At 37.8% G+C, this 15204-nt stretch overlaps 1 protein-coding gene across 1 annotated transcript in view; it reads left to right on the forward strand.

Annotated features, from left to right (window-relative positions):
- Window positions 1-15204, forward strand: part of LOC143863478 (nucleobase-ascorbate transporter 12-like) — a 34243-nt gene that overhangs the window by 6635 nt on the left and 12404 nt on the right. The window contains exons 4-7 of the mRNA XM_077374149.1: window positions 3587-3687; window positions 8383-8518; window positions 9248-9298; window positions 9401-9688. Coding sequence (XP_077230264.1) covers window positions 3587-3687; window positions 8383-8518; window positions 9248-9298; window positions 9401-9688 — 576 coding nt within the window. The remainder of the gene's footprint in view (window positions 1-3586; window positions 3688-8382; window positions 8519-9247; window positions 9299-9400; window positions 9689-15204) is intronic.

The raw sequence follows: 15204 nt of genomic DNA on the forward strand, positions 1-15204 counted from the left end.
CTTCAGTTGGGTCTGTCAGAGGATTGTAGGTATCACCGTATCAGAGGGTTGAAAAAAGAAGGAACAATATCTAGATTATAGGATCCCGAAAGATCAAAGAAGGGAGTACCTTCAAAGAATATGATGTCAACACAGACAAACTATTTACATAAAAAGGGATTGGAATGACAATATTCCTTTTGAGTACGAGAGTATCCTAGAAAGATATATTTAATTGCAGGAGGATCCAATTTGTCAAGGCCCATAGAGTGAACGAAGCGTACACAGAGAGACAAACACTTTAGGGGGAAGGGAAAGCAAATGACTGTTTCGAAACAAAACAGAATATAGGGACTACTACGCAAGATGAAGGGCATCTGATTAGTTAAGTAACATGCAGTGAATAGAACATCTCCCCAATAGGGCTTTGGTACATTCATATTAAGTAATAGGGTGCATGTCACTTCCAAGAGATGTTGGTGTTATCTCCACAAGAATTTTTTCATGCCCAACAATTGAACAAAAGACAATAACTATAAGAGGACTGGGAAGTACCACAATCTAAACATTGATGCAACTAACTCACCAACTCCAACTAGTAGGAACAACTTCATGGTGAAACCCCATCTCCACACTATTTCTGACCTACTAATATGGACCTTCTCAAGTAAAAAAAAAAAACAAACGAACCATAACAAAGACTTTCACCACCCCCTTAAATATTTTGCTAAAAAAATTAGATGAAAAAACCCTTAAGTGCTCCGTGGAATAACGATCAATCAGGTTTTTATTTTGCACTCGGAGGAAGATAAGCTTCTCTAGTCTCCTAACACTCTTGGAACATAGGTAGTTAGATCTTATTTTCGGAAGCACAACATGACCTCTTCCTCCCTCATGGTTTGTGGAGGATCTTATGGTGGGCGCCAACTCCACCCCATATCATTGCGTTCACATGGACTGCTTGTTTGGAGAAAATAAATAACCAGGACCATTTAAAGAGAAGAAATCTCAGACTTGCCAATAGATGCTCGATGTGTCAAGAAACAAAATCTATCAGCCACGCCTGTCGTATAACTAACTAATGACTAGTTTATATAATGCATCCACTATAAGGCCCTCCAAATGCTTGATCCTCTGCATTCATAGAACTTCCCCCTCTATTTCCCAGGTCTTGCCCTCCTACACTTGATCTTTTTAATTTTCCTCCGAAATCGACATGAAACAATCGGAATGTTTCTATTTCCATTTCCAAAAAATGTTTCCGTTTCATCCCCATCAAAACGGATACCGAAATTGAAATGCATACTGAAACCAAAATACAAGTGTATTGGTGGTATACTATACTTATATGTGTTAAATAATTATCTTTATATGAATTGCACTTGAAATGTGGTGCATATATTATGCATAAACATTCATATGAATTGCATGTAAAATGTAGTATGTCGAGAATAAATATTATATTTAAATATTTATAAATTGTGCTTATTCTAGCACTTTCTGAAACCACTATAAGGCCCTCCAAATGCTTGATCCTCTGCATTCATAGAACTTCCCCCTTCTCTTTCTCAGGCCTTGCCCTCCTACACTTGATGGTTTTAAATTTCCTCCGAAATCATCATGAAACAACCGGAATGTTTCTATTTCCATTTCCAAAAACTGTTTCCGTTTCCATCCCCATCATAACGGATACCGAAATTGAAATGCATACTGAAACCAAACGACAAGTGTATTGGTGGTATACTATACTTGTATGTGTTAAATAATTATCTTTATATGAATTGCACTTGAAATGTGGTGCATATATTGTGCATAAACATTCATATGAATTGCATGTAAAATGTAGTATCTCGAGAATAAATATTAGTATAAATATTCATAAATTGTGCTTATTCTAGCACTTTCTGAAATTTCATCTTAAACATCCATCATTCGCATATGTTTCCATACATTTTCGTAGTCTGACATGATTTCTACCAACAATTTCATCGAAAACTGACATGTCTCCATTTTGTCACGAACGAAACACATACTGAAACCGAAACCTGAAACCTTGCTACACAGGTCCCAGAATTTTTTGGTATAACCTGTTTCTTTAGGCACTACTTCCTGACCAGAACACCAAAACCATTTCCCTAGAAGGTATAAGTTCATTTCTTTCAGCCTTCGAATCTCAACCCATCGTCCATGATTTTTAGTGGTTCAATTTACTAACCAAAAAGGTATTTGACCTTCCTTTCTTGACTTCTACGATAAATCCCAGCTCAACAGAGGATATTCTTTCTATGCTTTCTATCATTCCATAGGAAGTCTATTTGAAGCCTCTCCAATTAGTTGATCACATTATCGAGGCTACGAAATGAAAGTGTGTAATTGTAATGCACTAGCAAGCTAGAAAGAGCCAACTGCATTAGAGCAACCCCCCTCATATATTTAGAAGTCCTTTCTCCAAGTAGATAGTTTCATCTCAAATCTTTCCACATTGGACACCAAAAACTTTTAGCTTGTTTCCCATTATAGTGGAAGCCCCAAATATGTGCTTGGAAACCTTCCCCATCTTCTACAACCTAGCATCAAACTAATTTCCCTCAGTTCTTTCACCACCATATCCCCATCACCATCAACTTAGCAAAGCTCCTTTATTCAACAGTGGATAATGAGGGAGATGGTTACACTCATGATCGTGGCATTACATCAATGATGGAAGGGTCATAATGACGGGTTTAATTAGTGGAACTTATAAAAGTAACCCTTGTGTAAATGGAAGTTAATTAGTGGTGGATAACTTTGCAAACCTTTGAGATAGAATGTACATGGGACTTTTCACATCATTATCTTGCTGTAGGGTGTTTAATCTCAAGTAGATAGTTTCATCTCAAATCTTTTCACATCCTTTCTCCAAGTAGATAGTTTCATCTCAAATCTTTCCACATTGGACACCAAAAACTTTTAGCTTGTTTCCCATTATAGTGGAAGCCCCAAATATGTGCTTGGAAACCTTCCCCATCTTCTACAACCTAGCATCAAGCTAATTTCCCTCAGTTCTTTCACCACCATATCCCCATCACCATCAACTTAGCAAAGCTCCTTTATTCAACAGTGGATAATGAGGGAGATGGTTACACTCATGATCGTGGCATTACATCAATGATGGAAGGGTCATAATGACGGGTTTAATTAGTGGAACTTATAAAAGTAACCCTTGTGTAAATGGAAGTTAATTAGTGGTGGATAACTTTGCAAACCTTTGAGATAGAATGTACATGGGACTTTTCACATCATTATCTTGCTGTAGGGTGTTTAACTCTGTGTTAGTGATAGTTTGATCTGTTGTTGATTTCCCTCTCGTAATGCTGGTCCTAATTAAGTTGGTTTTACATGTAAAAGTAGAATTTCCTTAATGTGAAATCTTGTATGGACATTTATACTTTTGTATTCTGATTTCTGCAAATTCTGATAACAATACATGCGGTTATGATCATTTTTACTGTACTCGTTAACTTGCTATTCTATGGATGTTTCATGAACCATATGGGCATTTTATTATTTTCTTAGTTGTGAGTGGGTCTGCAACAAAACTCAACAAAGAAGTGATGTTTTATTGCAGAAATTTAAGCATATCATGAAGGAGCTACAGGGGGCTATAATTATATCGTCTGCATTTCAAGCAATAATGGGGTATAGTGGGCTGATGTCATTCTTTTTAAGGTTGTCCTCTTAACGGCCTCACCTCTCTAATTGATATTTATGATATTCAGTCCATCATTACCTGTGCATGAAATCTTGTTGGCATGTGAATTCAGAATATTTACGAAGCATCATATAGACGCGAATGCATATGAATTCATTTTGGCTTCTTATTTCCATAGTGGTTATATCTTTCAGTTTTATAGTATGGATTGGTTTGGACTTTGGACACTGAATATGGTTGCGATTGATGATGTGTCTTCAATTATTGAAACAGTTATTCTCCTTTTATTTCCTTATTTCTTTTGAACGTGGTGCATTTGTTCATATTATTAGCTTCGCTTTTCTAATGTGATCCAAAAAAAAATTAAGTTTCTCTTTGGAACTAGATCGAGTGATATAGATGATATTAGCATGGTTTCCGGTTATGATTCGAACAAAAAGCATGGTTCAGGTTTCGGTATCTGCCAGCAGTCGCCGATACACAATCTGTAGGTATTCAAAATTTTGCCAGATTTTGCAGAATTATCCCTCACCATGAAAACATTGACATCTGAGTTCAGGCCCGTAGTGGTCCCTGTTTCCCTTTTATTGACTCTGAACTGCCTATAAGATAACTGATCCCGAAGGGGTTTGGACTCTCCCCAGTAGGAATCACCACTCCCTTCGCAACGAAGTGTTGTCTGTTTTTTCTATTGAAATCTCAAATCGTGAGGCGCTATCCTGTGGCAAAATAGAACAAAAAGTACTATCTGCATTCTGCAAAATAGAGTCAGTGTGCGTACCTTGATCATAGACGATCCCGAGTGTTAGTGGTATTCGAACCTCTACAGGAGAAGAAGAGAGAAGAGAAGGAGACAAGGAGAGGAAAGAGAAAAGAGAGTTGAATGGCTCTTCCTCTCTCATAAACATAATATATATGTGTGTGTTGCACACAGAGTACAGAAGATACAAGAAAGATTTAGGTGAGGAGAAGCAACATCCACTCCAGTAACTGGAGAGGTATTCCCATCAGCCCAGGCAGCCAAACATTCCGAAGAAGAGTAAGCCTGGGAGGAAGAAAGTAAACCTGAGTTACCAGACATGTGGTTGGAGGCTCCAGAGTCAACGAGTCATGAACCAGAACTAGACAGGAAGCAAGATGTGGCGCTACCTTGCTGGGCGAGAGTGGCAATTTGTCTGTCTTGGGAACGCAATAAGGCCTCATATTCTACCCGTGAGACAAGCATAGAATCAGTACGCTCGGTTTGCGTCGAAAAAGGAGTGGAACTCTCAGCCGCAGGAACAAAGGCATGCCGCAGGAACAAAGGCATGCCGCAGGAACAAAGGCATGATTGGCATAATGAGAGGGCCACAACTCTAGATGCGAATCATAACAAAAGTGGAGTGACCCTCTTGACCACAATGGGTGCAAAAGCGGGATCCACGGTCTCCAGAACCACGACCTCTCCCTGAATCATGGCCACCTCCACGACCGTGAGTCCGTGACCATGTCCAAAACGTCCACCACGAGCACTACGATCACTCCCAGAGTGTGCACCTAGAGCCAAACGCTCAAGAGGGATGTTATGCGGTCCCTTAACCCGCATAGAGAGGTGGACCCTAAAGACAACCTCATCGAGAGAGGGAAGAGAGCCGAGTCCTACGATTTGCTGATGAATAGGGAGAAACTTTGGCCCTAAGGAGTGTGGTAAAAAAATGAAGCATCTGATCAGATGGAGTAAGGTTGGGGGGGGGGGGGGGGGGGCGCTGCTCGGCATCGGTAGAATTCGTCAAAGGAACAAGGCATTGTTGGGCAAATGGTGTGGCGTTTTGGGATGGACAAGACCTCTCTATTGCATAATATCATTACCGAAAAGTATGGGGCTGAGTGGGGTGAATGGGTGTGTAGAAGGCCGTCACCTAGAATTGGATATGGTGCACAGAGATCTATTAGCTCCACTCGTGACCTTTTTTTGTTTAATATTCGATATCGGGTGGGTCGAGGAGGGGACGTCCGCTTCTGGTACGATCTAAGGCTTGGAGAGAATACTTTTGCTGACAGATTCCCGGATCTTTTCTTATTGGCGGCAAACCGGGAATCCAGAAATGCGGATTATCTATTGCGAAGTGAAGGATCTAATAGTTTCTTGTGGGATATCCGTTTGAGGAGGAATGTGAAGGATTCAGAGATAGATCATTTTCAAAATCTTATACGAATTCTATCCGGGACTTACCTATCGCTGAATGAGGAGGATAGATGGGTGTGGATGCCAGACCCGGAGGGCGATTTCTCTGTCAGATCTTTCTTCCGAAAGATCGCTGACGACAACCTACGAACATCTACTCGTGCCAAGGTTTGGAAACCTATTGCCCCACCCCGTATAATTGCATTTTCGTGGACGGTGGTACACCAAGGAATCAACACTTGTGTCGACTCCAGAGGCATGGGTTCCGCATGGCAAGTAATGTGTACATTGCTACAATGCGGAAGATTCTTTGGATCATCTGCTCTTGGGTTGCTTTTACGCACATCAAGTTTGGATGAATCTATTTAAGTTCTTCCGAATGTCATGGACGAAGAATGTCATGGGTCCTGCCAAACAGTATCTCCAAGGTCATATTGGAATCCTGTCTAGTAGTCTCTAGGGATTGAATCTTTTTTGAGGAGGATGGCATGGAAGGTATAAGCAGAGAACATGAGTGCCATGTCACCAGACAAGCAATTATTACCTTTGAATCTTGTCTAGTAGTCTCTAGGGATTGTGTTGCTAAATTAGCTATCAAACACCATAAAAGTTACCAAAAAAGCATTTTTCTACTTGGGACATCCTTGAGGATGCCAGGTATGTGGCAACCAAACATAGCAAGTGTAAGGAGTAGTCATAGAGCCAATTGGAATTTTGGCAAAAATAAAAAAGAAAGAAAAAAAGGAGGAGATGGGAGAAGAATAGGGTATCCTGACGAATGGTTTGAATAGCAAATGTTTCATCCTAATGATATGATGGTCTATTAGTGTTTTTGGAGGGAAAATAAAGACTTATGGGCTTTCATTAGAAAATAAGAGAACAATTGGAATTTTTACAATTATCTCTCAATGTACTGGTGAAAAAGGAAAAAAATGGCAATGAGTGAAACACATTTCTAAAGGATGCTACCAATAAATGGTGGGCAAAAACTATGTATTTTACTGCTTTATGAGGACTCCGTAGAATTCTTCTAGAATGATCTGGGCTGACTTCCCCCATTTCCAACCCATAAATAATATTGCACCTTTTCTGGTAAAAATCGAAGATTCTTGTGATATTCGGAGGTTTCTAGAGATTATTCAAGTTTCTCTGATGAGGATTTGGTGAGGTTTCCATGCAAGATTTGATGTTGCTGTGTCTTCTTTGTCTTTACTCTTAAGTTTATACATCTCTAATTAGCTACAAGACGATTTAAATCTCCCAAAAAGCTATAAAGTATAAACAAGTAAACAACTGACTAATATAGTGTTTAATAAACTTAGGAGTGCAATTATCAAAAGAAGGGAGTGCCAATATGAATTTCCTCTGCATTTGTGTGTGCCCCTTTGACAGTAATTCTATATATATTTTTTGAAAATTGACATATTATATTATAGATCAAATATAAATTACAAAAGGAGGGGACCAGTGGTCCCCCTTTGCATACATAACAAGCAACTAGGTTAATACTTCCAGGATCAAAACAGAAGATCGTGACACTGTTGTACCCGTCCCCAGGACAAAAACCACGCCCCATAGTACCAACTACTCATTTCCAAAAGATATCTAAACTTTCCAGAATCTGTACCATCCAAAAAGTGCTAAAAACTGTCCTTAATAAGCACATTTCCTAAGCTCCCGAAGGAGACACTCAATATCATTTTCCAAATGGTCCACATCCAAGGATAAAACATCATCCTTTTCCAGATTCTTATCTCCAGCAACCCACTTCCTTCTCAGCGAAACTTCCAACTTCTTAACCCCTGCCTCCTTTGCTTCCTTCCATCGGAGGAGCCTTTCTCTCCTCTCTTCTTCCAAAAACTTGATAAAAAAAGGGTGTTTATGTAGTGGCGAATGGGAATTCTTCACATTATGTAAACCTGTTATTTCAAAGAAAGTTACCGTTCTCTCATTGGTCGCCTGCTTAAAGATTTTCCATTGCTTCTTCAGGAAGTGATAAATCCTTCTCTTGGGGTTGAAGGGACTCAGATGCCAACTTTTCATTATAAACCAAAGCCCTCACAGTCGAAAGAGCCTCCTCAATCTCTACTACCTCCAAGCCTCCTCACAAGCGACAGTAATTCTATATTTATATACCATGTTGTTGCAAATGTGTGTTTGTCCATTTTCTCGACATAAATTCATTTCTATAATATTGCTTGGTCAAAAGGTTATGGAAAGCCCTTTTTAGCAGGGATTTATTTGATGTTCATTTAGTTACTAATAGCTTCCATATTATTTGAGTACCTTGGTTTTTCATTTCTGAAGTTCTACGATATATGTATCTGAAATTTGACATAGCACATGAAGGTTATATTTTAGTAGTACATGAAGCATTGTTCACTACCACACTGACATTTGTTCTGAAGTGTTACTTCCTTTCAGTTCCAGTGTCTATACATAGCTTTCCAAATCCTCAGTTTTTTTTTTTTTTGAATGGTGAAAGATTTCATTAAAAAAGACCGAGGAAGACCCGCTAAAGGTTTCAGCAATCAATTTTCTGTTTCAGGCTGATCAATCCAGTGGTTGTGTCCCCGACCATTGCGGCTGTTGGACTTTCCTTTTTTAGTTACGGCTTTCCTCAAGTGGGTACCTGCCTGGAGATTGGTATTATGCAGTTACTGATCGTGGTTATTTTCGCACTTGTGAGTATAGAGCAGCAAAAAGCTCCAATGTTGCTTTGTTCATCTTGTACTTTTGGAGTTTTATATTATTTCATCTTTGTGGTTTATCACCTAATGTTGCTGACTAATTGCTATTTATGATCAAAATTTGTTGGTGGTTTCAGTTGTATGCATTGTTTTAAATTTCGGCTGAAATCTGAAATTTTCAGTTGGGACCAAACTGAAATCCGAAATTTTTGGATTTCCCAAATTTCGGCTGAAATTTCTACAAAATAAATTTTTTTCCAAAATATATTATTTTCTTGAAATTTGGCCGAAATTACCAAAATTTCGGCTGTAATATTCGAAATAATAAATTAGTACTTTTTTTTACCGGATTTCGGCCGAAATTTCGGTTTCTGCCTAGGCCGATACCAAAAACCATATCCATACCGAAACCGAAACCTAAATTTAAATCCATGGTTGTATGCCGGAGTATCTAATATGTTTCCTTCTTTTTTGCTGCCCAAATTTCGGCTGAAATTTCGACAAAATGATTTTTTTTTCAAAAATATATTATTTTCTTGAAATTTAGCCAAAATTACCAAAATTTCGGCCGTAATATCCGAAATAATAAATTAGTACTTTTTTTTACCAGATTTCGGCCAAAATTTCGGTTTCGGCCAAGGCTGAAACCGAAACCGAAACCAAAATTTAAATCCATGGTTGTATGCCGGAGTATCTAATATGTTTCCTACTTTTTTGCTGCAGTATCTTCGTAAGGTCTCTGTATTTGGTCATCGCGTATTTCTAATCTATGCGGTAAGACCATCCTATGGCTTACAGTTTTTATTTTGTTCAACCTCTGCATATTTTTTTTATCTCTGTTTGTCGATTCTTAATGTCCGGTGGCATAATTTACAGGTTCCATTGGGTCTGGGAATCACGTGGGCCATAGCTTTTCTTCTTACGGAAACTGGAGCCTACAGCTACAAAGGTTGTGATACACATCTACCGTCCTCAAATATTATGGACTCTTCCTGCAGAAAGCATGTCTTAAAGATGAAACACTGCCGCGTTGATACCTCTCAGGCATTAAAATCTTCCCCGTGGTTTAGATTTCCATATCCATTACAATGGGGTACACCTGTCTTTCATTGGAAACTGGCTCTTGTGATGTGTGCTGCATCCATAATCTCATCCGTTGATTCAGTGAGTTTCCTGTTCTATGTTTGATTTGATCTAAGATTTACTGATTTGAGGTTTTTATTTGCGTTTATTCTTGATCAACAAAGTTGTTCTCATGAATGGCATAGGGTATCCATATCAGTGATCCTAATTGTTTTCGTTCCCACATGCTGTTTTACTGACTGCAACATTTTGCGTGCCATTAATGTTTTTTGTTAGTAAAACATTTGTTGTCGTGGATAGTTTCTGACTTTTTAAACTGCCCTAATTTTTGTATATGATAGCAGTTCTGGTTCCCTTGGTTTGAGCTAACCGTGGAATGTCTAAATAGTTTTTTGTACGCAGAATAAGTATAATTGGATCCTATTGGCAGTTTTGATGATTCAAAAGAATATATTGATGCAATTGACATTTGAATCTTACCATTCAAAAAAATAAAATAAATTGAAATTTGAATCTCTCCCCCCCTCTCTCTCTCTCTCTCTCTCTCTCTGATCAAATTTGATTGGAGGTTCAATGGGTCAGTGAGGTGTCGATTCAGCAGGATGCTCGCAAAGAAGTCCCATCAGCAGTTTAGTTCACATGCATTGTTGGGTCTGAAATTCAGAAAAGATTGTTGTTCTTATTGTCCTGATCTTTTTGTGACCTTTTAGTTTATCTTAAGAAACCTTTTAATCAGGTTCTAGAAAACCACTAAGGACAAGGTTGATACAATTTGTCAAGGAGGGAGCGTTGAGGTTTAGTTTCCTTGTTGGAATTGTTCTGTTCATATGTTTTTGGAAGGTTATGTCTAGTCGAAGTCAAGTTTAGGAATTTAAGGTACGGGGACTGAGAATAACAGCTATGACATGGGTTACAAACACCACCTGATTTTTTTTCTTTTGGCAATATGCTATTTTTAGCTCTGTATGCTCCATGCATTCCAGATATTTGGTAACTATTAATATCACTCCTTTTAGCATGTTTTAGCTGATTTTTTGAGGTACTAATTTTAAATTTTTGAAAGGACTAAATATGAGAAAACTTTACAGAGTTTCTCAAATGTTTCATTCTATTTTTAAGTTGGGTCTCCTTATGGCTTTAGAAATGCTTTATTTAGAAGATATCGAGGGCCGTGAATTAAAAGGGAATGAACGCTCTAGGTTGCGTAGGAGGTTATGTTCATTTAGGGGGATATGAATACTAGTTTCTGGATTTGCTTTGGGAGTGTTTCTTTTGGCAGACAGTTTCTCTTGTTAATGCATGAGTGGATTTTCCTTGTTTTGATCTTGGGAGTTCATTCTCCTTGTTGTCTTATTGATTTCCCTGGTTATCTAATCTTTGGCTTCTCTTTAAGATTTGTTTTTATTTATTTGTTTCCTAATCTTTGCAACTTGATCATGACTCTTTGACTCAATGCGATGGGCTGCATACCAAATAGTAGATAAATTTTCTTTGAATGATCTGATATAAAGAACTCCAAGGGCCCTAGGGTTGGCACTGATATGATTGTTGATTCTGATGTTAGATTTAGGTCAGCGTGGCTTTACATTCATATGGAAGTGTTGTGACTTTTTTAAACAAAATTTAAGTGCAATGTGTTGAATAATGTATTAGATTAGTTTAGACATTACTTGTATTAGTGAGGGGTATTGTAGTCATTGTGCGTTGTTGCCCTAGTTTGGGCCTATATATACATCATATTCATGAGGAGCTCCCTAGTGGAAACTCTCCATCCTTCACTCCTCTTCTTCTTCCTCTCTTCTAACCCTAATCTCATTTCTAATAGTGACTGAGAAATTCTATGAGTAAGATAACCTTGCAGAATGGGTAATGACAATTACAACATATTGAACAACAAACTACTTTTGCACATCATTTCCAGACTATTGTAGGATGCTGATTTATAGTTTTATACGCTGTATTGTGCATATAATCCAAACCAAGGTTACCTGGAACGCGGTTCGTTCCTGTAACGACCCGAAACAATCGAGCTGCTACAAGCAAAAGAAAAACCCGCTGAAAAACACCATTATTATTATTATTTTTTAATAAACTAAATTATTACATTTTTAAACTTGCCACAACCGCAAATATTATTCAAATTTGAAACCCAAGTAAGAGTCGCAGTCTGAAAATAAACATAAGTTTTGCAAATAAAAAAAGGTTTAAAGACAATGACATAGCACGTCATCGGAACCCAAGAACCAAACTCCACTACGCCCTTCTCTCCCCTTTCTCCTTCTAGGTCTCCTCATCAGCAAAGGCAGCATCTCCAATATTTTCATTTCCTGTGGTTTAAACAACGTAAGCAAGATTTTTCAGTAACTAAGCTCAAGTACATCAAACAATAATGGTGAGAGGTAATGTAGAAGATCCCATGAAGAATATGCTGTTAAACGAAATATGAAACTATAAAGAAATAATATAAACCATAACCGACAATAATTAAAGGAACACACATCTTTAATGTATAAACTCTATAAATGACATGCGACGGCTACACCCCGGGCTCATCTGGCATTTTCCCTTTTTTCTTGTTCTTTCATTTATTTCCGTCCAGGTACTCTGCCTCACGACTTATCCACTACCCCCGTCTAAAGGTAGTGGCGGTTTTGGACTTTTGATTACGGATGACAGACATCATGTCAAGCCGCCTTAGGGATTATTTCCCTTCGGTAAGATTGTCAACACAAGGCTGCGCACACTGATCGTGTTGACTTTTGACCATTTTGGTCCAAGGACGACACAACGGCCTCCCTTATACCCCCATCTACATGCTCATGACAAAGCATAAAGTAATCCATTTTTTTTTTTTTTAAACTACATCATGCAAATCTACATAGCGGTTGAAATATAAAATCAAAGGAATTATCATGATAATTTAACTAAAATAACTGTTTGAGATAGGAATATAACTAGAATATCAATCTAACATTAACAAGCCCATATTGAGAGATATACAAGAATAGTCCACTGTCACTTGCCTTACACTTCTGCCGGATGAGAGAACCCATGAAGTCCTAAATAAGGATAGAGGATCGCTCAACCTGAAAGTGAGACCAACACCCGATCACACTTGATTCACACCATTTTACTATATCTAGCTTACAGAGGTTTTGGGGTGTCAATTATTTCTTTCAATGATAATTCTCATTATTACGATAATGTATTTTCAAGTGGGTTCAATTAGTGTTGAAGTTTCAGATTCAAAAGGTATACATATAGTTTAAAATTTAGAATTTATAGGTTTTAAGTCATTGCTGAAATTTCAGATTCAATGAGTTAAATTTCAGATTTAAAGAGTTCATAAAAGTGCTGAAATTTCCGTTTTAAAAGGATTCATGAAGGTGCTGAAATTTCAGTTTTAAAAGGGTTCATAAGTGCTGAAATTTCTGTTTTAAAAGGGTTCATAAAGGTGCTGAAATTTCAGTTTTAAAAGGGTTCATAAAGGTGCTGAAATTTCAGTTTTAAAAGGGTTTATAAGTTGCTGAAATTTCAGTTTTAAAAGGGTTCATAAGTGCTGAAATTTCAGTTTTCAGTTTTAAAGGTAATATCCTATTATTTTTCTTCAATAAAACCTATAGTCGTAAATCTATAAAATTCTAGATTTACGAGAATACGAAGAGACGAAAAAACCTAACGTTTTAAATCTTGATCAAAGGGTACAACACTATGATCCATTAATTTAAAGTTCTCAGAATTTCTTAGGTTAAGCAAATAGGGTACTTACTTGGAGCGGATTGAAGTTGGAACGGTTGGATCACCCACCTTCTTCACTTCTCCTCCTCTCCTTCTTCTTCGATTTCTCACTTTTTCTTTGCAAGGGAGAAAAGAAATGAGCGCACGTTTTTCAAGAAAGGAAAAACGTGGCCAACTCAATTGGGTTTTATTTTATTTTGATGGTTAGATTCCTTATTAATCCTCCTCTTAGGTGTCATTTCTATATTTGTTGCTAAAATTAAGTCCAAAGGATATGTAGTTTTTGAGTTTTGGTTTTTAAAAAAGATTAAATGCAAGAGGGCCCACAAAAAGTTGCGCACTCTCCTCTCCTTTTTAAGTAATTTAATCTATTTAATGAGTCCTTCCTATATTCATTAGAATCTTTGGAAGATTGCCACATCTACTACAATATTTAGGTGGACCCACCAAATCATGGGGAAAACGTACGCACGTTTTCCTGGGAAAATGTGGGTTTCTCCCAATTAATACTATTTTCCAAATTTATTTCATTCCACTAAATTATTTTCATGGAAATAAAATTTTCAAGGAAAGCTTTCTATCATAATATAAATCTACATACTAAAACAAGGACCCTTGATTCGTAGATCATTCGATCTAAGATAATCGAGGGGAAAATAAAGGCCCAAACTTATGATCCGACATCGATCCAAGATGGATTGATGATCTAGGCCATTGATTGGAACAATAAGGATTAAAAATTTAGATTTTACAAAAATCACGAGGGAGATTGAAAATGGTGGTCTTTACAGTTCCGTTAAGCGGTACGGGAACGGGTACGGGGTATGATGGTAGGCCGGTACGCGGTACAATGAGGGTAGGCTAAGTTGGTTCGCTATATGTGATTGCGGGTCGGTTTGGGGTGCTAATCCAGGTCTCTCTTGTGCCCTCTCTGTAGTTTAATGTTATTCCAAGAGATGCTAAGGCATTGTTAGGCCTTATCTTAAATATGACGGTCAAGCATATCAACTGGTGGCTGCTGATAGTTTTTGGGAAAGGCATTCACATTTGACAGCTATTTAAAAAAGAGATTAAAAATTGTAGTGCCAATATCAATTTTTGGAAAAGGCAATAACATTTGAGCCCTATTTAAAAAATAGGTTAAAACTTGTAGTGCCTTGTGGTCGGATTTTTTGTTTAGTGTTTTTAAGTGGCCGCATGCCTTCCACGGTTTCCCAAAATTCAGTAGGCTTGTGGGAATGAGAGTTACTTTTTTGTTCTCTTTCCCCCTTCTTCCCTCTATCTCTATAGATCTCACCTTTTCCCGCTGGTCGCCATTTTTGGCGATTCGGGTCTAAAACAACCCACGTTTAGGGTTGGCAACCCTAGATCACGGGTCGGAGGGTGGGAGGGCGATCCCGGTTACAATGATCCAAACAATAATTGTCACTTTTACTTGATTTGTCAAACAAATAAATTCAGTTCTGTAGGAATATCAAAGTGGAAGACAATTTCCTCTTTTACGTTTTAGATTGAAAGAAATCATGTCAATTCACAATTGTGGTTTATAACTTGAGTTTGCATCTTGCTTGATTTTTATCATTATTTTTATTACTATTGGATTGTTGTCTTGCTTCCACTCAAGTGGGGACTCTCTTGGTGCTTCCTAATATGATTAGGAGAGAGGGAGAGTTTTGGATGGTTTTCTGAAACCTTGGGATTTACTCTATTGTTGTTTCCTAATGAGAGAGAGAGAGAGAGAGAGAGAGAGAGAGAGAGAGAGAGAGAGAGAGAGAGAGAGAGAGAGAGAGAGAGGTTTTTGGGATTGATATGGGTTTAGATTTATCAGGGAATTCTATTTAATCTTTTGTTCTTGCTCA

This window comes from Tasmannia lanceolata, unplaced genomic scaffold (assembly GCF_043159265.1).
Source record: "Tasmannia lanceolata isolate RefF3 unplaced genomic scaffold, GAP_Taslan_0.1 ptg000044l, whole genome shotgun sequence".
NCBI classification, from domain to species: Eukaryota; Viridiplantae; Streptophyta; class Magnoliopsida; order Canellales; family Winteraceae; genus Tasmannia; species Tasmannia lanceolata.